Source organism: Brachypodium distachyon, chromosome 4, assembly GCF_000005505.3.
Source record: "Brachypodium distachyon strain Bd21 chromosome 4, Brachypodium_distachyon_v3.0, whole genome shotgun sequence".
Classification (NCBI taxonomy): domain Eukaryota; kingdom Viridiplantae; phylum Streptophyta; class Magnoliopsida; order Poales; family Poaceae; genus Brachypodium; species Brachypodium distachyon.
This window is the reverse complement of record NC_016134.3, coordinates 41,541,161-41,565,519: the sequence shown is the minus strand read 5'-3', so window position 1 is coordinate 41,565,519 and position 24,359 is coordinate 41,541,161. Positions and strand designations below refer to the sequence as shown.

General features: G+C 47.6%; 4 protein-coding genes across 12 annotated transcripts; 3 read left to right on the top strand and 1 right to left on the bottom strand.

The window, feature by feature from the left end:
• Nucleotides 1–1,584: 1,584 nt before the first annotated feature.
• LOC100831185 lies at nucleotides 1,585–4,174 on the bottom strand. Its single transcript, XM_003578472.4, has one exon. The coding sequence runs from the start codon at nucleotides 3,845–3,847 to the stop codon at nucleotides 1,937–1,939; it is 1,911 nt and encodes a 636-aa protein (XP_003578520.1). The 5' UTR covers nucleotides 3,848–4,174; the 3' UTR covers nucleotides 1,585–1,936.
• A 2,025-nt stretch (nucleotides 4,175–6,199) lies between these two features.
• On the top strand, nucleotides 6,200–13,362 carry LOC100830878 (DNA-(apurinic or apyrimidinic site) lyase 2). 9 transcript variants are annotated; one of them, XM_024463355.1, is made up of 13 exons: nucleotides 6,201–6,500; nucleotides 6,792–6,900; nucleotides 7,072–7,308; nucleotides 7,429–7,514; nucleotides 7,615–7,730; nucleotides 8,989–9,069; nucleotides 9,381–9,581; nucleotides 9,661–9,812; nucleotides 10,601–11,304; nucleotides 11,440–11,576; nucleotides 11,671–11,722; nucleotides 12,356–12,452; nucleotides 13,225–13,362. In XM_024463355.1, exons 1-10 carry the CDS (start codon nucleotides 6,390–6,392, stop codon nucleotides 11,515–11,517), a joined length of 1,875 nt encoding a protein of 624 aa, XP_024319123.1. In that variant the 5' UTR covers nucleotides 6,201–6,389; the 3' UTR covers nucleotides 11,518–11,576; nucleotides 11,671–11,722; nucleotides 12,356–12,452; nucleotides 13,225–13,362. The 9 variants fall into 9 exon arrangements, with proteins under 9 accessions (XP_010238433.1, XP_014758525.1, XP_024319123.1 ...); XM_014903035.2 differs by having other exon boundaries at nucleotides 12,317–12,452; XM_010240131.3 differs by lacking the exons at nucleotides 12,356–12,452; nucleotides 13,225–13,362 and having other exon boundaries at nucleotides 6,200–6,500; nucleotides 7,072–7,091; nucleotides 7,164–7,308; nucleotides 11,671–12,192.
• Nucleotides 13,363–13,549: 187 nt separating this feature from the next.
• On the top strand, nucleotides 13,550–15,131 carry LOC100830569. Its single transcript, XM_003578470.4, has one exon. It carries the CDS (start codon nucleotides 13,789–13,791, stop codon nucleotides 14,803–14,805), a length of 1,017 nt encoding a protein of 338 aa, XP_003578518.1. The 5' UTR covers nucleotides 13,550–13,788; the 3' UTR covers nucleotides 14,806–15,131.
• Nucleotides 15,132–20,581: 5,450 nt separating this feature from the next.
• On the top strand, nucleotides 20,582–21,574 carry LOC100840959 (RING-H2 finger protein ATL39). The gene has a single exon (XM_003576727.4). It carries the CDS (start codon nucleotides 20,708–20,710, stop codon nucleotides 21,344–21,346), a length of 639 nt encoding a protein of 212 aa, XP_003576775.3. The 5' UTR covers nucleotides 20,582–20,707; the 3' UTR covers nucleotides 21,347–21,574.
• Nucleotides 21,575–24,359: the final 2,785 nt, after the last annotated feature.

Here is a 24,359-nt window from a genome sequence, read left to right as displayed (position 1 = left end):
CTGTCAATATTTTTGACATGTTTCATTACACAATTAACGCCTAATGAATCCATGTGCTAGTATTTGCTCCCTCCGTTTTATAATTTTTGTCTCAAATTTGCCCCAAAAATAAATGTATCTATTCTTAAAAAGTGTTTAGAGACATGTAATATTTCGACGAGAATTATGGAAGTGACAGAGTACCTTTTATCTACTTCCCTCTTAAACGTCTCGACTAAGGATGAAAAGGTACGGTGTGTTCATAGCAGTGTGCCTCGAAGTACAAGAACCAACTTAATACAGAATATTGGCACTACTACAAAAAAGAATGTTACGATACGACGACGACCAAGCTAGAATACACATGCTTTTCTTTTTAAATCGTTGCAGGCACGTCGACCTTTTCCCAGCCAGAGTGGACAGCGCCGTTCACGTATATTCAACGCACTGAACAATCAAATGCAGACAACCTAAACAACCAGCTCAACACACCAAATCAACCAACCAATCAATCAATCCATCACCACCAACTAATCCGCAAGAGGGTCGTGCTGTTTATTCACCGTTCCCATCTGCATACGACAACATGTTTCCGTGATGCAAGCTTTTGACGGAGGCTCTGTACAAAAGAATACGAGGTCAATGAGACTGAAATCACGCTCAGGAACCGTTCAGCACAACTGGACCACATCAGCAAGAACTCTAAACGACGATCCATCGATCATAGGACCATGTGTGCACAGCACAAAATGGAGTCATTGGTACTAGTATATAGGAAGGACCCATCAGCTGTTATTGTGAGGAACACAAGGGGGCCTGACCTGCCTGGTGAGGAAAGGGAACAGCAGAGTCGAATCATGGAGGCAGGCTGAGATCCAGAACAGGATGCGTGCACCAGAAAGGCACCAAAACTCTACATACCTGAACATGGCTCATGCAGCAAAACAGGTTCATGATTGAAGAACTACAAAGATCAGCAGGCTAAGGTTACAATGCATCCACATGGAAGGACTGTAGCAGAACTGCTGTTACGGCAAACTCATTGATCGCCAGAGCTCGTTCCTTCCATTCCTGAAATAACTTGGAGGGTGTGAAGTGTGAACCATGCATCTGAATTCTGAAGATACAACTTCCTGAACCAAAGGCTACTCTCCCAAAGCATTTATTCAGAATTGCATCCACAATACCAGAGTTCTTCCTAGAGTTAGCATATTCAGAGAAATATGCAGAAGGACACACAAGTGAGTAAGGTGCCATACACATTTGGTGAAGGAAAGAAGTCCAACATGTATATTAAGTAATTTCAAAAACTAACAGGCATTGAATCAGATTGAACAGACATAAAAGGGAAAGGACACATTTCTAAAGGTATGCTATGAAGAAGGTATGTAAACCAAAAAATGTACCTGGGACATTTGTTATTTATCTATTAGAAATTTAGAATATTAATCTCTGTGGAAGTTGACCAGCGGCACAATTAGAGCCTGTAATTGCATCTCAAGCATGAAAAAACTTGAATTGTGCAGTCATCAACTAAACAGTGTGGCATAATTTGCAGAAACAGTCAAGCAAACCATGAGGTCATATGCAAGAAAAACACGACTCTTGGATTAAGAATTTTTCTCTGATAGATGAGTGAAATGTAATATACATGATACAAACAGTAGCCCAAAGAGAAGACAAGATGCTAATCTCCCGAAACTATGCCACCACAAAACAACTCAAGTTGTGTACGTCCAAGCCTACGAACCCCCCAGGACACCTGAAACAAAATTACCTCCATCCATATGTATCAAGAACCCAACCAAAGATGTAACATCAACTTTTGCCATATTTCGGATCAAAAAAAGTTCAACCAGAGTACACATAGAAGCCACTCGATGTATATACAGTACTTGGACATTGTAACGAAGAACATTGGTTATATTCTTTCATGCATTTCCACAGCACATGTGACCTAATAGTAGCCTTTTGCGCCTCTGGATTGGTACAGTTCCAACCTGATCTTCGCCTCTGGCCATAAGTTCTCGATTACTGGGTCTTGCGCCATGTATGCTTGTTTGGAGGCCCAATCGAGCACCGTGAGGATCTCTGCTTGTGCCAACTCCTCGCTATCTGGGACATTGTGTGCAATGTAACATACAAGGGTGAGTGCTGCAAGCTGAACCACCTGTTCGCTGAAGTACACAAGCTGAACAAGATGCTTTGCGCCACCCGCATCGATGATCGCTTTAGAATGGTCAACATGCAGGTAATTCTCCGTGCACGCAAACTTGGTAAGGGACAATGCAGCTTCCCGAGAGACATCTGCTTCCCTCTCATCAAGAAGCTTCACCAATGGAGCGATAATCCTAGTCTCTGTTGCACGGAAAGTTCTGGATAAGCAGCCCAATGAGATAATGCAGGGAATTAGGAGATCATCATACTCAGCCTTCTCGACTACACGTAAGAGCTGGTCAACAACAGCACGGGCAGCAGGAGAGGTTGGTTTAAATGCTGATCGTCGTAGGTCAGAATTCTGCTCAGCAACACTGCAGATCTCCATCAGAGCCATCGCAGAATTGTATTGCACATCACCTTCACCTTTTTCAAGAAGAACAGCAAAGCAGAGAAGAGCCCTTGACTCTGTGATGCTCTTACAGATAGCTGCATTGCCCTTGGCGAGCTGCCACAATGCCTTAGCCGCATTAGCTTTCATGTATGCCTTTGTCTCAGGGTCCTCGAACTCCCTGCCTCTTGTAGTCGCTCCTGACAATGACGCATTATGCTGCTTCGATGCGATGACACCACCATTACCACCAATGCCCTTACTACTGCCCCCGTTGTTCTTTGTGGGCATGGTGGACTGCACCAAATTGTGCATCTCGTTGTTGCTCTGGGTAGGGTGCCTCTGAGTGCTAAGCTCCCCAGCATCCAGCAAGTCTGGTATCGTCCCCGCACCATTGCTGTTCTTTTTGTCCATCACCACGGAATGAATGGACATCTTAGACGTGATGGCGTACTTGGAGTGCTCCTGCACCGTCTCGAAGGCGAGGTGCCCGACGAGGAGCCGGATGACGTTGTGCTGCGCGAAGGCGTCCTGGCATTTGGGGTGGTTTGCGGCTAGCTCGGAGACCGCCCAAGCCACCATGGCCTGCACCTTCATGGGTGCGTCCTTGAGCACCTTGGCGAAGGCCGAGCAGGCACCAGCGAGCACCATCTGCTCGACGCACTCCGGGTCGCGGCCAAGCAGCCCAATGGCGAGCGCGGCGTTCTCCTGCCCCTCGAGGCGGCCCTCCTTGACAAGCTTGAGCAGCGGCGGGACACCGTCCTCCTCTATGATGAGCTTAGAGTACCTGTCATTGTCGCGGGCGAGGGAGACGAGGCTGGCGGCGGCGTCGGCGCGGGCGTCGAGGTTGCCGGTGGCGAGCGCGGCGATCTGCTCCCAGATTAGGAAGAGGATGGGCTCGTTCTGGGCGATGGGGGGCAGGCCGATGTGGGCGTCGAAGTCGTCGTCGTCGGTGGCGGAGGAGGAGACGCGGAGGAGCCAGGAGAGGTCTCCGATGGAGTTGTCGAGCTGGTTGGCCATCTTCTTGAAGGATCCCGCGGGGATGATGGTGAAGACCCGGCGCACGAGGCCGTGGGCGCGGCACTTGTCGACGAGCGCGATGGCCTTGTCGAGCGCCTTCTCGGTGTCGTCGAAGATGCGGCGGGCGGGGCGCTCGTAGAGGTCGGCGCGCGCGGCCTGGCGGAGCAGCGAGGCCAGGCGCTCCACCTTGGCCTTGAGCTCCATGCAGTCCTGCCGGAACGTGTAGGCCTCGTCGGACCACTTGATCACCTGCTCCGCGAGCTGGATCGGCCGCGCCAGGATCTGCTTGAGGTCGTCCATCTCGCCCTCGCCCCTCGCCGCCGCCCCCTCCTCTACCGGAAGGCACGGGCGAGCGCAGGCAGCAGAAGGCCTCCCGAGCCGCGACGGGTGGGTGGACGGACTCTCACCCGTCCGGCTCCGGCCGGCCTTCTCTCCCTCCCTCCCTGCCTCCTCCGAAGTGTGTGAATCCCAAGGGGATGAATTGGAGGAGGAGGAGGACGACGAGGAGGGTGCCTGCCGCCCTGCCGATGGTGGGGAGTAAATTGGGTATCGGTTTTGGGGTTTTTTTGGGGGAGGAGAGAGGCCGGGGTACTTGGGCTATGCGTGTCGTGTGTGAGCTGGAAGCCGCCCGCACGCGGACGGGCACGGACGGCAGCAACGGCCGTCTCCAGCTCAAGGTTTCGCTCGTTTTCTCGGTGATTTTGGCGTTTTTCTCCTATCTTTCCGTCCGTTGTTTTCTCCCTCGGGTTTCCGCTGCGCGCCGGTGCGGCGGGGTCAATGGCTCAATGCCAGACCCCGGGTGCTACTGCTGTGTACGTGGGGTGGTGGTGACCGGCTCGTTGGTTCGAGTAAACTGGCCAGCGGCGACGGTCGAATCGGGGGGAGAGATGGTTAGGTGCGGCAGCGGCAGACCGCACGTGGATGGAGCCGTGCTTGTCCTCCGCCCACCCCGCGCGCGGGGATTTGGGATAATCCGCTGGTTTAGCCCGTGATTCATTATTCGTACGCGTAATACGTTCGGTGTACCGGGCCTACCGGCTCGTTTGTCCCGTGCGCTGCGCTCGCGTCAGGAGAGGCGTAATCTGCGAGATAGGATGCCAAGGATGTCCCGTACTTTTTCTTGGAGAAGGTGTCCTATGGTAAGATTAAAGATTAATCTTGACTCCAAAGATATTGATGAGTCATATCGACGGTGAACAGCCATCGCACCATCTATGACGATTGCAGGTTGGTTTGGATCCCCCAATCTTTTAAATATTGGAAGACACCATACCCTACAATCTTCCTCTGCGATTGTTTATGGATTTTCTCCTTGTTGTTTATGGAGTATTCAAATGCTACCCGAAATGTGGTGCATGATTACAATGCTAAATCCATTGGTTTGGTATCATTATTTTGTTTTAGATTGTTTCCCTACTTTAATTAAATTAGATAAAACATTACACGGCAATTCATCATTTCTCCTGTCTGGCTGTCTCTCATTTTAGATCAACTGCGAGAGAGAGATGAGAAAGGATTCACTCGTCCGTCCAAATCGCAAGTCCACGTCTACGGTGGTCACATAAAAAACCGCCGCTCTTATCTGGACGCATATATAAACGTCACAAAACGACATGTTCGCGGTTTGCACGTATCAAACTGCCAAAAAGGATGCAAGTGTCGCCCCAGTGACATCTCGAGCACCGAACTAATGCTGAAAAGTCAAAATCACCGAACGCATTGCGAGGCGGTCCCCTGACAAGACAAAGACCCAGTACACTTTCAGAGAAAAGATCATACACCTTGTCAAGTGTAATGCTCTCGCTGCTAGTACTGTCAATAACTTACTCATGGTCCCAATATTATCACTGGAGAATAGGTAATAGTACTCCTCTGTACTTACTCCCCATTTAGTCATACTATCACGTTCTCAGACAGCTTCAATGTTCATGCGGCCCACTCCGGAGTCAGAATTGTTGAGTGTAGGAGTATCATCTACCGGCACCGAAATTAATTAGAACCTCTAAATTTTAAAGACCATTCGATCTGTCGTGCCCCGGCCTGGTCAGTGCATGCAATGCAAGCAAGCAATGGTTGGTGCCGGGAGTAGCAAGACCCGACCTCCGGTCCGGTCAAGATGCGCATGGCCACATGCATGCGAATGGACGACCGAGCAAGCGCGCTGTTGATCGATTCCACTCTTATCTGCAGCTGCATGCAAGCACGTTTAACTTTGTCTCCTTTAAGGGAAATCACGTTTAATTTCAACGATGTTGCCTGGTATAGGATTTTTACTACGGAGTATATACAGTGTGCTGCGACTTTAGGATTTGCCACTCAAAGTTTTACTGATGCTTGAGTAGTTGAGTCGAGGCGAATTCGAGTCCTGAACTCACTGGAAGGAGTTTATCCCATCTCAGAATCTCAGAATAAGAACAAGAGAGTTCAGGCTGTTCAGCTGCAGGTTAGCTATCAACACATCGCACAATATTCGTTCTCCATTCTTGATCCTTGTTGCACGGGAATGTGAATCTTGTAGTACTGGGGTGTTAAATGCAAAATTATAGCAGGGGGTTATGGTGAAGCTTACTGAAGAAATCTCAGCCTTCTATCTTCCATCGGACGGTGGACCTGAGGCGTAAGCCTAAAGCGGTTCGCACCGGACTTTCCTGCCGCCGCCGCCGGCGTGGAATCGGGACCGGACAATTTGCCCGCACGCCACGCCACACGCCTCACCATCCAACCACCGGCACGGCGGCGCCCGCCATCACGTCGCCCCCAGCGCCGAGGCCCGTTTCCGTGGTAGCGTGAAGCTCGAGGTGCGCCGGCGGCTGTCCAGATCCTCCGCCTGCCGGCAGCGGGGATGGTGAAGATAGTGACGTACAACGTGAATGGGCTGCGGCCGCGTGTGGCGCAGCATGGATCGCTCCGCCGTCTCCTCGACGCGCTCGACGCCGACATCATCTGCTTCCAGGTTTGGCCAGTTGCTGATCCTTTCATTCCCACCAATCCCATTACGCCCAATTAGCCATTCGGGCGGTATCATGTATCTAAACCCTAGCTCTTAGCTGTTTGTGGTTACCCGCCAAATGTTACACTTCACTCACTAGTCACTACAGTTGATTTCCAATAATCTAAGCGACCGTACTATTTATGCTCTATGAAGTGTGGGTTCACGATTGTAGCTTGATTTCTGCTCACTGATGAAGTGGGGTTAAGCCCGCAACTTGGTCAGCTTACTGTATCAATGTTTGATGTTCTTCAGGAGACGAAATTGTCGAGGCAGGACTTGTCTGGGGATGTCATAATGGCTGAGGGATACGAAGCTTTTATTTCGTGCAATCGTACTTTGAGAGGGCGTGGAGCATACTCTGGTGAGTCGCCTTGAAGCCACTGATTAATTAGAATATTCTGGTCGGTTGGTCTGTGGTCTTGTATTGATGCATTGTTTGTTGGAGATGTTTATTTTCTTCTATATGACACTTTGTTGGTCAAGTCACTATGAATTCTTCATCCCATTCTTTTGATTAATTTATGTATTATAGGTGTTGCGACATTTTGCCGGGTAACATCAGCATTTTCCTGTCAGGAGGTTGCTTTGCCAGTTGCAGCTGAAGAAGGATTTACTGGATTACAGGGCTCTGCAGAAGGGAGTGCAATAATTGGGGATTTTGTTCTTGAAATGCCTGTTGAAGAGGAAGGTCTTGGCGTAATAACAAGAGAGGAGCTACTCAGGGTGGACAATGAGGGACGATGTATCATCACTGATCATGGACATTTTGGTAAGAAATGTCTTTGCTTGAAAGGAAGACTATATGACCTCCATGCGATACGTCAATGTTCTTTTTTTGCATATCTTATTTGTTCTCTGTATGTGATGGTATTCTGAACCCTCCATGTAGTTCTTTTTAATATATATGGCCCAGCTGTTGGAGAAGATGACGAAGAACGAGTTCGTTTTAAGCTACTATTTTACAAGATATTGCAGGTACTTATGTATATCTCAGTATAGTGCTGATTTCTCACAATTTTAATAGGTTAGTTAGTGAGTTCTCTTAAACTATGTTTATCTTCCTAAAATCTTGTAGAAACGATGGGACTTTCTGTTGGCTCTTGGGAAGAGAGTTTTCGTTGTTGGAGATATGAATATTGCTCCTGGTTCTATAGATAGGTGTGACGCCCCTCCTGGATTCGAGAAGCAAATGTAAGTACGTATAGTTTTCCTTTTATTGTGATTTGCTTCACTATGATGGTGTTTTGCAGCAAAAGTTCGCTGAGTTGTATAGTCTGAAGATATGAGAATGAATCAATTAATCCCCTCAGTTTCTGTAAAAACGTCGACCTATTTCATAATAAAATGCTGTATCTGCTCTGGTGATAATTTTGTCTGCCTAAGCACAAATTTGAGTAAATCCCTGTTTGGTGAAATTCACGAGCAGTTGTACGATTGGGTGATGCAATTTGTTAACAGCATGAGAAACAATTGTCTCGCAAAATTGCAAGATATTTCTATGCAAATCCATGACAGTTAATTTGGGACGGAGGGAGTAGAATCCACACAGAGGCTGCATGATACCTGACTTATATCTTCTCTGCTTTCACCTATAATGACCTGATACACCTTGCCACATGAAGGCTTCAAGCTCAGTAGAAATTGTTATGATAACATGTGCAGTCAGGCTTCAAACTAGTTTCCACAAAAAAGGCCCCAAGTAATGATTTGTTTTTCCCCAAAAAGGGGGGCTTTCCAGGCCTCTGCATCGAAGCGATGCACACAGCCCTTCTATTGCAAAGTTGAAGTAACAGTAACTGAAACCAAACAAGCCAGTTCACGGATCACACAATGTGGATACAAAAATAAATGAAAGAAAACGAAAATCTCGCAGATCGTGGCTATGCATCTTGAAGTCTAGCAATAGGCCGCCAGCCAGCCTGGTTGAATATATCCCGTGTGACCGACTCCAGCCAGGTGCATCCAGAGGCCAAATGCTCCCGCTTGTCAACCGCTAGGAGGAAAGACCAAAGACGGATCAAATAAATGGCCACCAGTGGTACAAGCTAATGGTTTGTACTAGGCTTTGTACTTGTGATGAATGCATCAGTCTGCTCCTTTTAAAGTATCTGACATGCATTTACTTCCACGTATAATAACTGAATAATGTAGCCTCTGCAGGTGTGCTCACTGTTTTTTCTTCTTAATTAAAAATGCCATGGATTCTAATTCCTGTAGGTCGTTTTTTTTTTATAACTCGATACACCTTTGCTATGTATAGGCTTCAAGCTCAGTAGAAAACCTTACTGCTTTTTAATTTGAAACGGAAAAATTAGAAAATGTTAATAACAAGTATTTACATCGAGGCTTCAAATTAATGTTCTGTACTAGGCATGACTAACATTAGTACGAAATCATGAAATCACTCAGGACGAACAATAGTTGATATATATCCTTTTCCTAATTCAAGGTTTCGGGAATGGCTGAGATCCATGCTAAGAGAAAATGGAGGCCCCTTTTTTGACGCTTTCAGATCAAAACACCCTGAAAGGTATATGGCAAGTCCTATTCTTTCCTTGCCTATGTATGTGCTACTCCGACCTATTCTACTCTTGCTTGTGTAACATTGTTATAATTAGTTGCTCCATGCCCACGATGCAAGTGAATATTTCACTATTGGTTAAACAATTTCCTCAGAAAGTGAGCACTACTCTGTATGTGTCCATTGTCTGGATATGGAAATCACCATGTCATTTATGCAGCAACTATTTACCATCTTTTTATGAATTACACCTATAGGGGAGTCCATGGGAATTACTCGCTAACCCTGTATAGTAAGCTTGCTGCATTTCTTTTATGCAGGGTGGGAGCTTATACTTGCTTTAATCAGAAAGTTGGAGCTGAAGAATATAATTATGGTTCTAGAATAGATCACATTCTCATTTCCGGGGCATGTTTCCATCATTGCAATTCTATGGAAGACCATAGTGTTTTCCACTGCCATGTGGAGGATTGTGAGATAATGAATCATTTCCGAAGAGGGGATTCAGAAAATATCTCAAAGTAAAGAAGGGTGGAAACTTTTTTTCCGAGAGCAAAGTGGATAATATACAGGATTTGCTTACCGTTACATTGTCCACAGGTGGAAAGGAGGGAGAAGTATTAAGCTAGAAGGGTCTGATCATATTCCAGTTTATATTATACTGAACGGAATACCTGAAGTTCCAGTCCATAATACCCCATCAACAGCTGCAAGATATCTCCCAGAAATCCGTGGACGGCAGCAGACTATAGGTGAGCTAACACTGTATGTTTTGTAACATTTTCCATGCCATAACTTGAATTTTCACCTTCTCCAGTATACAAGCTGAAACCAGGTTGTATTATATTCATGTTGTCATTCTGCTAATGTGTCTTCAGTTGTTGAGCTACTGTATGTGTTAGTTTCCATCAGATGCAAGATTATTACTTCTCCACTTCCTTACCTATGAACATTCTCTTTAGTTATTTTACTGTAAGACCACTGGCAAACTCTAACTGTATCCCCTTAAAAACTTCTTAAGCGACTATCTGTATTTTGTAATGTTCATATGGATAAATTCCCTCCTTGGTTGGATGCTCGTACTAAAATTGCTCAAGGACTATGGCTTTCTTATTCACTTGAAACAAAGTGTACATGCATGTTAAAAGTACTAAAATAAAAAGATGTGTTTGTGCATATTCACTTCCAGTATATCCACCATTCGTTTTTTATTTTTTTGGAATAGGTTGGTTACAGTTTCTAATTTCTACAATGTGCGAAGTTCAGATAACAGTGTCTTGTGTCACTCTAAGCGGCAAGTTTTGCGGCATGTACTATTTTTTATTGTAGGCTGCGATGCACCTCCTTAGATGATAGACGGCTTTGAATTCTCATTTTATCATAGCTTATCACTTGGTAATACAACCATTCTTGGCCTTATGTAACAGTTTCTCGAATAAAAAGCTGTCGAATATCATACTTGCGTGCACTTTTAAGGAATATCGATTGTGGTTGCAGTATTATGCATTATGTTAATCAGTTGTGTTAATCCAACATGCAGTATCATTCCTCTTGAAAGGGAAAAATTATGAACTTGAAGATGCCACAGGTTCAAATATGTCCAAGGATAGAATAGATGAAAGCAGCTGCAGTGATGACCTGGAAAACAAAAGTATATCCAAGGAAGAATTGCCAACTGCTATAACTGAGTTTTCTAAAGGTGGTAACCTTCCTAGTCTGACATGTAAGCGGAGGAATCTTGATCATTGGGTAAATGAAGGTTCAAGTGGCAACTCCAATAATAACAATCCAACATTACTGGCACCACAAAGTCAGAAAGCTTCCTTTTCTGGCAACAAGTTCACGTCAAACAAGAAGAACAAACATAACTTATCCTCCCAACCAACGATCAAGTCATTTTTTCGACAACCAGAGACAAAGACAGGGGATGCCGATATCAATAACCCAGTTAGTTCAGTAGACACAGTACCTGATATGGATGAATTACGTTCACCAAAAGATGATAGTCTGCTGGAACACATCCATTGTACAGCTGCAGCTGATGAAGATCAGGATAACTCAGATATACCATGTTCACAATCAACTGATAAGTGTAATGTCGCAACATTGGAGTGGCAAAGAATACAACTGAGAATGAAGACAACCCTACCACTTTGCAAAGGACACCGTGAACCTTGCATTCCAAGGTCTGTGAAGAAGGGCTCCAATATCGGTCGCCTATTCTATGTCTGTGCCCGTGCTCAGGTACTAACTTCAGAGGTTCCTTCTCGGTTCATATCAGAGGAACATCCATAATAGGCTGTGTGATTCAAAGCATCTTTGTTAAATGATGTAGAGCATTGATATTGTACTGTGACCACCGTGTATCTGTATTTGCAGGGACCTTCATCAAATCCAGAAGCTAACTGTGGTCACTTTCAATGGGCCTCTGTAAAATCTAAAGGACAGCGCCAATGACTCTTTTTGTGTGGCCCTTTTTTATAGTGCAGTTGAAAAGACTTCTTTCAGCTTTCACTGTGAGTAACTGCAACAATTTCATAAGAAATGTATTGATGCTTTGATGGACAATTTTATTTACTTTTGTGCTAACTTTTGTTTTGTCCCCTGTAGCCTTGGACACTTGTCTAGCTTTTGTCTGCTTGGGCTTCATGTACATGTAAATGTAAGTCTGATCTTCCCATACTGGGAGCAAGATGGTCTTGATTCAGCATTATTTCCTTCACTAACAGAGATAAATAGTTTATCCTTATATAGCTGTAGTTAGATGGTTACTGTACCCAGTACCCTCCTTCGTTGTAACTTCCAAGCGACAAACAAAATACTGCTCTATTGTTGTGTGGCAAATAAATGCCACCTTAGAGCTCTCCTGTAGCTTTTTTTTTGAACGGTAAGACACTTTATTAAGTAAACATGGTTACATCCTCCACATGAGAGCTTATAAGAAAATCTGGTGGATCATCCTTCCACAGATCAGGGATGGAAAAGCTCTACTCTAGTTTGGTTTGTTGGATGGCTAGCGTACCTTTGAAAACATTATCAGAGTATTTTTAATTCAAAAACCATTTATGTAAAAATCTGAAGGAAAAAAATCCCAGCTGAAGCCAATAATGTAAGCTGTGCTGTAGTTATGCACCTAAATCGTGTCAATATCATTCATACAGTCTTGCTGTTGTGCATCTCTTATCAAGAAGTGTCATTTGTGAAGGGGCGTTTATGCTGATCTGTATTATGTGCCTCATACATCTGTGCTAACCAGTAGCCATCACGTGGATCGGACAATGAATTCTTCCAATAGATGGGCATGCTGGAGATCTGGTGGCTGGTCCTTCTGCTAATATGCGCGTACGACCTGAAATATGTTTGTGGGAATGGATATGACCTTAGCTTTCTTGGTAAGTAACTGTTTGCTCCCATCTACTCCCTCTGCCTCGTAGTATGAGTCATGCACGCATCCCTAGATAATCAATTTGATTAATTAAATATGTATGTTTCTTAACAAAAAGTATACCATTAGATTCGCTATCGAAAGAACTTTCTAATGATATAATCTTTTCATTATTTAATTCATATTTAGTTAGCTAAATTGACGATCTAGTAATACGTGTGTGCCTCATGTTATGGGACGGAGGGAGTATCTAGTTAAGCATGCTGCTATAGTTCCTGCGTTCCTGGCAATATAAGCATGGCTGCATGGCCAGCAAAATTACTCGAAATAATATAGCACCGAGTAACCACCTACCGTTGCCAGATGATTACAAGGAAGTTTCTCTGTTGTGTTCAGTTAAAGATAGCAATGATGAGGGTCGGATGGCTCATTGTGCGTCCTCGTTTGTTCTTTCCGTTGGGAGCTACTGATTGATTCGTTACAAAATTGGAGAAACATATCCGCGTGGTTCTCGTTCTATAGAGTTTGTTTGCCTAAACCATTTTTTTCTTCTAAAAAATGTGAATCACGTTTGTTCGTCCCAAACTCCGATCACCTATATGCAGCTGACGACGTCAACCTGACTTTCCCATGCTTGACTCATTTTAGTCCATTTACTCAGAAAAAGCTAAACCGTCGTGCAGTGAGTCATTAACCTTGCCAGCGGGTGAAGTCCTCACATTTACTTTTTGCACACTCCCTGCTCCCAACCTGACCTTCTAGTTCTTTTTCTTTCAAAGACGGCCCTCGTCCTACCAGAAAAGTGGAGTACTTCCATTTGCTCATCGTCCGGCCAATTATTCCATGAACCGTCGTCCACATGGTATTCAATTGCAGCACCCCTGTGTCATTGTCCCTGTGGCCCTGTTCCTGTCACCATCCTCGCTCGAAATGTGTACAGAAAGGCTCCATATCATCTTCTTCTAATCAAAAAGAAGAAGAGGAGGATGGGGAAAAAAATCTTGTCCGTCCTGCCACCACCCCACTACCACCACATCTACCTACTAAGGCCAGTCGGAGTCGGACCAACCAACACACACAGATACAGAAACGCACAAGAACACGCCTCGCTTCCTCCTCCCAGCCGATCCGAGCAGAGAGCTCCAACCAAAATCAACCATGCATATATCCGTCCATCCATGATCTCCATGTGTCCATCCACGATCCATCCGTAGCTAGCTGACACGGTGATATTTCCTTGCCATCAATCAATCAATCGGCCTCGATCGAGCTCGATCACGACCGCCGCCGCGTCTTCCAGCCGTCCAGGTCAGAGCTGTTATTTATAGGAGCTGGGATTTGCCATGGCTTCCTCCAATAGCAAGAACGACTCTGGCAACAACAACAAGAACCCGCTGGACGCCATGGGCGCCTTCTTCTCGGCCCAGGTGAACCGCCGCAAGCTGGTCACCACCGAGAAGCAGGCGCTGGCCACCCGGGCCACGTCCTCGGGCGACGAGTTCCCTGGCTCCGGCCACCGCCCCGCCGACCGCAAGACGTGGATGTCCGAGCTCGGCCCGGACCGCGTCCGCGTGCACCAGGTGGTGTGGCCTGGCTCCCACGACTCGGCCACCAACAAGATCGGGATCCCCTTCATCACCCGCCCCTTCGCGCAGTGCCAGTCGCTCTCCGTCTACGAGCAGCTCGCCACGGGCTGCCGCCTCATCGACGTCCGCGTCCAGGAGGAGCGCCGCGTCTGCCACGGCGTCCTCGCCACCTACTCCGTGGACGTCGTGCTCGCCGACGTGAAGCGGTTCCTGGCCGAGACGGAGTCCGAGGTCCTGGTCCTCGAGATACGCACCGAGTTCGGCCACGAGGACCCCCCCGACTTCGCCAAGTACCTCGTGGAGCAGCTCGGGGAGCACCTGATCCCGCAGGACGAAGCCGTGTTCCACAGGACGCTTGCCGAGCTGCTCCCGCGGCGGGTCATCTGCGTGTGGAAGCCCCGCAAATCGCCGGCGCCAAAGCCCGGGGAGCCGCTGTGGAGCGCGGGCTACCTGCGGGACAATTGGATCGACACCGACTTGCCGGAGACCAAGTTCGAGAGCAACATCAAGTTCTTGGGGCAGCAGCCGCGCGTGCAGGACCGGAGATATTTCTACCGGGTGGAGAACACGGTGACGCCGCAGGCCGACAACCCGGTGCTCTGCGTGAAGCCCGTCACGCGGCGCATCCACGGGTACGCGCGCCTCTTCATCGCCGAGGTGTTCGCCAAGGGGCTCGGCGACAAGCTGCAGGTGTTCTCCACGGATTTCATCGACGGAGACTTCGTCGACGCCTGCGCCGGCGTCACCAAGGCCCGCGTCGACGGCACCGCGTGATCAGGGCAGGCAGGGCGTGTTAAATTAGAGGTGTGGCCGCGCGCGATTCGAGGATTATACTTTCGTCTTGGATTTTCGTCGGCGTACGTCCGGGGTGCGCAGTACAGGTCAACAGGAGCAGTTGTGTGTGTTCATGTGGGGCATTCTTTACGGGTAAATTAGGGCACGTACGTGTGGTTTAATTTGCCTTGTATTCACCGTGTTGATGTTGTGTAATTGCGTCTTTTGTGTATAGTGGCGAGTTACATGTACAAATCAAGGAATAAGCAGAAGTGTATTGTTCGTTACTCACTCAAAAGTCGAAAGGCAAAGAAGTGTTTCGTTAATTTGTTACGTTAGTTTTAAGAAACAGAAACGCAAGTTCGAAGCCTTGATTGTATTACTACTACTGATCGAGTACAGGAAGGTTTTTTAGCTGGCCAATGTTCTTTGATGGTGTAGTTAATTTAGAGTATTTATTTTGTGAGGGGACGGTCCACTGAACTCAGCAATGCTGTCACCAACTCACCATTAACTAAAGTTACTTACGAACAAGCGGTTACGATCGAGCATTTCACCAACATGGTGGCCAGCTTTCTTTACACTAGGATCACATCAGGTGGTCTTTTCACTTTTATCTCGCACATTTGACTTTCGTTACAAGTACTCCCTCTCTTTCATGATACAACGTGTATAGATTTTTCTCATTTGTTTCACAATATATCTCATTTTCTCTTGTTATCCGCACCCGGCCAATAACTATTCACATCCATTTATTATTAACCCAATATGAATGGTCAGGCACTAGAAATGAGAGGTGCTTTGATCCAAATGCACAGATCTATATGAGGTGTATTTTGGAATGGAGGGAGTATGTATAATCCGTGTTCCGCTAAAAAGAGAGAGTATTATTCTCAATAAAAAAGAGAGAGTATCTGTCCGTGTATTGAACAAGCTCAATATACTATTTCCACGACAGATTTGACAACACGTGGGCGAATTGCATCATAATTTGCAAATGCCACATGGCCTCCGCTTGAACATGTCCCAATCAATCAACAAATCAGGACCTTTCCCCCCGAGCTTTCCAGCACAACAAGAAACCTGTACAGCGGTACGGCCCCTTCTTATCCATGCTGAGCACGACGCCGCAACTAATACGAAATCATGGAGTTAGTTACTGCGCTCAAAAATGTACTCACTCCGTTTCTAAATGTTTAAAGTCCTAGTTTTGTCCAAAGTAAATTTTTTGAAACTTTTATCAAGTTTACTGGAAAATCTATCAACCCAAGACTCTAAATTAGTTTTCTTTATTAAATCAATCATGCTATATATTTTCATAAGATACTAATTGAAATTCTAGATGTTGATATTTTTTTTATAAACTTTCAAAAATTTGACATGGAACAAAGCTAGAACTTCAAATTTAGGAACATAGGGAATACATTTTGAGTGTTTATATGACGATAAGATTACACACGGCATAATCCTGTTTCGTTGAAATACACTTTATAATACTACAATATTTACAAATACATTTCTATGTGACTGTATTCAAGAGTAAAATACAAGCGACACTACAGAAAACAATGTACACTACCATATTATGTACGGAGTAATATAATTATTAGAAAGTATAGATAAAATGCATATTATATTTATAAAGATTATGATGTTTTATAATATAATTTTTGGTGATGATGTGATACCACGTGAAGAATACCAAAAACTGAACGAGGGTAAAGTGATCCGTAAAGTGTACAGTATGGACCAAAAATTGTTTAAGAGAAGAAGTGAATGAATTAGCTAATAGTTGTGCGGGATTTTTTTTAGGACACTCTCTGCAGAAAATTAAAGCAGACTTTTCCCGGGTTTGTGAAAGATGTTCTTTGACATGAGCAGGACACGGGATTATCATGTTCAACAATGATTGAAGACATGCATAATCTGTACATATTGAATGCAGAATGCTTAGACATGAAGGTTTCAAAAAAGAATGCTGACTCGTGCATTGGGCATCAGATCTTACATCTGTTCAGCTAGGGGCGCTTCTCTGCTCAATAGCGAGAGATGAAGGCTTTGTCCGGCCACTATATGGTTTTCTATTGCGGCATATTAAAGCCCATCCATCGTAGTTCTTCCATGTGTGGAGGATGACACGGCGGCAGCAACCCCACCCATTCTTTTAGGGCGTGTTTGGATTCATTGCAGGCCGCAGGCTGCATCGCAGCAGGGCTGCAGGCGCGGCGGGTGCGAGCAGTTGCTGCAGCCGCCTGTTTGGTTGTCTATGCATCTGGAGCCATCGTCATCGTCCTCCCCACGTCGCCGCACCAATTTCGCCGCCGTTCTCCAATCGCTGGAAGAGGCCACCGACGTCCTTGGCTCCACCTCGGGCTTCATCGCAGGAAGGGAAGGGGGAGGGCGGCGCGCGGTCGGATGGGACGGAAGAGGGGCGGCGCTTGGCGAGAGTTCCAAAGGCTGGGAGAGGAGAGGTGGTGGACAGCGCCAGCCGATGGGAGCGAAGGAGGAGCAAAGGCAGATCGGCCGGTGGCAGACGAGACCGAGTGGAGGGAGGGATGGCGGCCGACGGTGGAACAAAGGCAGATCGGCCGGTGGCAGACGAGACCGAATGGAGAGAGAAGAGATTGATTGGGATTCGGGAGAAAGAGCGAGCGAAGCGGTTGCACGAGAAAAACGCTCAATTCAGTCGTACCCCGGATGCAGGCTGAGGGGGCCATTTTGGCAGCTGGGCTGCACCCACCTAACCCAGCCCAGGAAACCAAACAACTGAACATATGCATTGCGGGTGCAATACAGCTGCAGGCAGCTCAACCAAACAACTTCTGCATGATGCACACAGCCAATTTATTGCAAAGTTAAAACATCTCAGTACAAAATTCACGAATCACACAAAGTGAAGACAAAAAAAAGTAAAATAAAACAAAGATCCTGAAGATAATTCCTATGCATCTTGTAATCTAGCAACAGGCCGCCAGCCAGCCAGGTTGGAGATATTCCGAGCGACCATCTCTAGCCGAGTGCACCCAGAAGCCAAAAACTCCCGCTTGTCCACAGGGAGGAGGAGGGACCAAAGGCGGATTAGAGCAGTGGCGCTGAAAATAACATGCAAAAAGTGAACAACTCTAGCCCTATTAAAAATAATATCATTTCGACAATTCCAAATAGCTCAACAGACAACAGACACTTCCACCTGAATGTGAGCCTTAGTCTTTTTTGTCAATCCCATTTAACCAATTCCCAAACAAATTAGAAATATTGGTAGGGGAGGCAAATTAAAGTCAAAGTAAATAATCGCCACACAAGTTGGGCATAGGGACAAGTGATGAATAAATGATGAATGGACTCCTCAAAGTCACAAAAACAACATTTCATACATCCTGTCCAGTTCCTTTTGGCTAGATTATCCTTCGTAAGCAACACTTTTCGGTCAAAAAACCACATAAAAATCTTAACTTTTAGGGGAATTTTTAATTTCCAAAGATAATACCGCGAGAAACCCATAGGACTATCCATTAGATCTCTGTACATAGTTTTAACCGAGTAAACCATAGAGGGAGTTAACTTCCACCAAAATCTGTGTGGCGTGGTGGAAAGATTAACCATCATTAATCGTTGGACTAAGTGCAACCAAGATGTCCACTTATTTCTAGTTAATAAACGTCTGAACTCAATGTTCAGGGGCACCGTTGATAAAACATCGGCCACAAGAACATTTTTCCGTTGCACAATGTGCGCCTTTTGTATTAAGAAGTAGTCAATAAAGTACTTACTCGCAGGAACAACGATCATGGAAGATGCGAATGTTTTTCTGGAGCCGGATGCTCCTCGATCAGGTCAGAAGGACGATGCCACTCTTAAGCTTACGAACCTTGGACGGGCAAGAATTTGGCCAAAAGGAATGCGCAGGTTCCTCTCGAGCCAGATGCTCCTCAGGGTCAGAAGCACTGCACGATGCCGCTCTTAGGCCTACAAACCTTGTCCTTCCAGTTTTCGCCCAAAAGTGGATCAAAGTGCCGTGTTCTTTAATAATTAATCAGAAATGTGTCGAATTAACTCACATATAACAGTTTTCTTTGGTTTGACTTGTATCGTGCTTGTATGGAGCAGCAGCAACAACAACAACTGTTTTATTCCCTGTTATCCACCATGCACGCACGGACGCCGACGAAAGCCCACGACAGAGTATAATCGCACGCAGCCACACTTGCCTGGAAGGGAATCCTATACGACCCATGCATGTACTATCGAGGGAACCTAAGGGCATCTCTCCAACAAGGGTACTTGGCAGGTATTTATACTCCTTTTCTTACTTTTTGAGCTGAGGTGGAATCAAAAGTTGAGAAAATGATTTTTTCTGCAAGATACCGCTACTACATGGGTAACGAGACTATTAAAGAGGATGATAGTGGGCCTGCTAGGAGAAAATCATAAAATAAATATCCTCTATATAATATATATAATAAAAGATAGATGAAATTTAAATAAAAAGATAACTGATGACATGGAGCTTACGTACACGTTGAAGATGCCCTAATAACCCCTGTCCCTCGGATCTGCCGATGCTGCTCTCAACTTCCCCGACTCAACTCCCAACTGGGCCGCGTCGCCGGATCGAACGATTCTCACCTGGGTCCACGCTGGGTCGGCATTACCTCGGCACTCGGCTGCTGGCCCTGGAAGCCGATGTTGCTCCCAAACTTGGTCTCCGGCAAGTTGGATAAGTCGGTGTCGAGGACGCCGCGGCAGTCCTCCTGGACGCGGACATCGAAGAGGCGGCACCCGGCTTTGGCGAGCTCCGAGCTGCTCGTAGACGGAAAGCGACACTGGCACGCATCCCGCTGCCGCGCCGGTGCAGGAGCCCGGGAACTTGGCCCAGAACGACGAGAGCCGCGTGGCCAGCGCATGCCTCTCTCTGTTGTTCTGGGCCGAGATCAAGCAGCCGGCCATGGGCCGTGGCGTCCAACGGCTGTTGAAATAAAGTGATTTTTTTTGGCAGCGTTGAAATAAAGTGATTTGTTGATCGTGAGCCGCTCAGAAAAAAAAGAGTTGATCGCGAGCCGGAGTCAGAAGATGTCCATATGCTAGTCGGCGTCACCAAGGCGTACCGCGCACATGAAGAGAGAGGCTGCACGGCCCAGGCGCAACGTCATGGGTGGCATCTGAATGACGTGAATTGCCAGGACGCACGCTGGATGAATCGTGCTAGTACTGGAGACTGGAGTACGTACGTGCCATCTGCTCTGTCTTATTACAAGAAACACTCTATTCATACTCCAGCACACTACGCCAAAAATGTTTTATTTTTAATTGCAGACGCTCCTTGCGGCCCAAACTCAATTGGGAGTGTAGTACTCCGTACCGTAGAGTGTACTGAGTAGCATGCACGCCAAATAGTTCAGCCCGTCTTGGAACCATGCATGCCGTTACCTCGTGCATGCGCGATCGATTCCCCGTCTATGGCGCCCACGCCCTACTACCACGCTGAATTCTACCATTCCCAAGACATGCCTAGGGTGCACCGCATTACGTTTACTCCCTGCACGCGGCCTCAATCGCAGCTGGATCGCGCGCGCTGGCTGGCTGGCTCGGCCCATCCGTGGGCGGCGCGGCAGAAACCTCTGAATTCCCTTCGCCTACGTACGTTACGATACGAAGCTTCCCCCCGTCTTCCGCCTCCTCAGTTCCCACCCCACCTGGGTCATGCAACTCAAATGCACCCAGTATTACGCGTAAAGCCGGCCGCTACACCGCCTTTTTAAAGCACGCGGTCGCCGGTCGACCTCACTAATTCACATCGTTCACACACAACCTAGTACGCACGCGCTCGCGCTGCGGGGTCGCTAGAGCCTAGAGGGAGGCCGGTCGAGCAGCTAGCTAGGGGCCGGTGGCATCAGTTGCCATCATGCAACCATGGGGCGGTGCCGCTCGCCGCGTCCTGGCCACGCCGGCGCCCCCGCCGATGCCGGCATCGGCATCCGCTCCGCCCTCGATGGACGCGCAGCGGGCGCACCTGGAGAGGGTGGTGGGCGTGACCACGACCGTGCTCTTCGTCGCCAGCGTCTCCTACGTCGCCTTCAGCGCGCTCTACGGCTGCATCCAAGCCGGCCGCAACAGGCGCGTCGTCGTTGCCGATGCCGACCCGGGAGCGGCGGCGCGGCCGGGGGAGGAGGAGGAGGAGGAGGAGACCAAGCGCGCGCTCGAGGGCCTCCCCGTGCAGGTGGTCGTCGTGCGCGACGGCGGCGGCGGCAGTGACCGGAAGGGAGCAGCAGATCAAGCGGTTACGGAGGAGGTGGACGGCGGCGAGTGCCCGGTGTGCCTGGCGGAGTACGAGGGCGGGGAAGAGGTGCGCGTGCTCCCGGCGTGCCGGCACAGGTTCCACAGGGAGTGCGTCGACCGGTGGCTGCTCACGCGCGCGCCCACCTGCCCCGTCTGCCGCGCCCCGGTCCCGCGCGTCAAGGAAGGCTGCGCGATTCGGCACGCCGACGCTGCCGGCATCGGAGCAGCAGGCGCGCTTCCTCCGGCGATGGCGATGGCGCCGTGAGCGTGGTGCACGCAAGGGCGGTGTTAATTCTGCAGTCTCTGCTGTAGCCCGTGGGAGTAAACCAATTAGTAGATCAATTTTGATGTGTTGAACATTTGACGATCCTAGTTACTAGTTGTTAATAAGGAAATTACTAATGATAGACCAGATAATCAGAGATACTACTTAAAATTCAGATTCTACCGGATTTGCTACTGCGCATTTGCTTGGAGCAGTTTGCAGTTTGAACTACTTTCAGTCAATTCGGTCTTCTTTGAGACAGCCGTGAACTTTCAGTCAATTCTGTTGCCACGGAATCTTGCATTGAGACCGGGTTTAGTGTGCTGCGTCCATTCCCAAATACTCCCTCCCTCAGTCCCTCGGTCTCATTTTAAGCCACGAAATATTATATTTATCTAAACTTTTTTTAGCTATATATATAGATACATTTATATTTGAACAAATCTGATTCATTTAATATGGGACTGAGGGAGCACGAAATACAGAATTTATAAACATACGAGCAGTTTAGGGTCTTAAACCTGTATTGCTGCCCTGTTTCCATGGGCTTCCTCCGGACGTGTCATACTCGTGTTCTGCTGCGTTGTGCCGTCGGGCTATTTTCAGTGCAGTCACATAGTCACTCTTTCACGATATGACGTCAGGCACAAGAGACTAGAAAATGTGTTCCAAAGCTTTCGGATATTCTCACGTTATTGAGCACGAAGCTTTTTCCAAAGAACGGGTGTGACCACAGCCGTGTGCCTTCTCACTCGTGTAGTTACTCCTGGCCATCGGGCCAACCCGGCATGGCCCAGGCACGGGACGGCACAAAATGGGTCCGTGCCGTGCCGGTTTGGCCCACAGGCCACATCTGAGGAAAAAGCTTGGGCCGTGGACATTTCGTGCCTGGCCCGGCGGCACGGAAGCCCGAAGGCCTGAGAAGGGCATGGTCGGGCTAAATAGGCCTGTTAGGGCTGTTTTGGCCCATTCGTTCTGCTAGGCGCTCTGACTCCGTGGGCTTCGTGGTACGCAAGGCTCCGTTGGCTCGTTTTCTCGCCGCGCAGACTGCTCTTGGCCCAAGATGCCAAAACTCCGCCTCGTGCTTTTTCGGTGCCGTTCGTGCGGTCATGCTGCTTCGAGGAAATCTGGTGCCTCATTCTAGCCAAGCTTATTTTCTGTGCTATCCCATTCCGGGCGATCTCGTGTCGTTCGTGCCGTGTCGGGTCCGTTCCCGTGCCGTGCTTGTCCCGATTTTTGCTGTGCCGTGCCCGTGCCAGCCCATGGGCTGGATCTCAGGAAAAAGCCTGGCACGTGGTGGGCTTCGTGCCTGACCCGGCCTGATTTGGCCCGTGCCGTGCCGTTCTGTGGGCCGTGCTTTTCTGGCATGCCTCGTGCCAGCCTGAAAAAACTAGGCCCGATGGCCAAGATTACGTGTAGTGCCGACGATTTAGGGGGGACGAGGGGGCGACACCCCCCCCCCCCGACAAATTAGCGATTCCTTTGTGATTAGCCTAATGAGGCTGTGATTTGGGCTAGCTTTACGCCATTCGCCCCCCGGCCCTTGGCCGTTATTCTCTGAAGCCCATCAATGAAAAGGCAGCCCAACTAGCCCCCCTAATCCTGATTCCTGCCTCCGTGCCCCCCCCCCTTCCGCACCCTCCTTGCCCCCTCTGCGCATCGAGGTTGATGGCGCTGCCGACCGCGGACGAGATTTTCTCCCCTGGATCGTCCTTCCTCTTCCTTGACCGCAGCGCCGCATATTTTTGTTTACCGCTGGCTTCGGGTAATTGCATTTCCTAGTCCACCTGAAAAATAGGTTTACCATTCCCTCCGATCCATAATAACGTTTTTTTCGAAAGTTTTGACTTAAGCCAGGAAAGAACCTCCAACAACAAAACAAGATCAAAATTGTTTTCTGAATGTTCTCTCCAATCTCATCAATGAGTATTCAAAGAAAGTACTTCTTTCTTTATTTTTTGTAAGATGGTTTAGCTTTGTCTTAATCAAAAACTTGTTAAAGTTTGACCAAGTCTGCTATACAAATCCAAGTCACTTATTTCCGGATGAAGTGAGTAGAAAAGAATCTACCTACATCTGATCAAGCTTAGCCAGGAGATGGCTCAACGAGATCATCCACGTGAGGATGAGCGGGACACGCACCGGGAGCTCGGGCGGGTGCCGCTGCCGCTCGCGGTGAGGGACTGGGGAGTATGAGAACTGACTTCTTACTTAAACAGATGGTAGGGGATTAATGAGATGACAGAAGATTAAACTCACCGTGCGTGGTGAGCGCCTCAGCCCCTAAGTTCGGTACCTTTTGATGTAACCAGAGCACCAGGCTCATCGCAACTTGCAACATGTGTCAGACAGTCAATGAGAGAGAGAACTTGCTCGTGGTAACAAATACGGCTTCTGCATCGACCGATGCACACATCCATGGTTAAGTAAGAGATGAAGTGCTGAAATCTTAATCCTTTTCTCATGAATTAAAACCAATGCAATCAGGACAACAAGATTTACTAGTTTTCTGGCTTGTGAAACCCCCCAATTCCGTGAATGCAAATCATAATTTACGAGCATATCTACTCCTACCACTTCTCCTTTTCTCTTATGCGATCAACCATAGGGGCACTTCGCTTTCTCTCCAGTTAGAAGAAAGAACTTCCAGACGACGGTGATCTTCTTTTACTTTTACCTCAGTACTCATATATCTGGAGATCCCACTTTGAGTGCACGTGAAATTGAAACCAAAGCATCTTTCAGCGTCGAACTCAGACACACCTCTTGTACGGTCTTCTTCCGCACGTCGATGGCAAGCACCCACGCCTTGCGATCCGTCCCTTGGTCATGATGTAAACAACATCATCGTCTTGCAAGCTCAGAGCAATGTCACACATGCTTCCGTCAAGGCCTTATCGTCCTTTCCTCCGTGATGCTCTCCAAGCAATGCAGGTTAATTGACATTATGGTTTTATAGAGTTAAGAAAAGTGCACATATGTTTTGTGTTAGTTCTTTACTGATGTTCAGTTG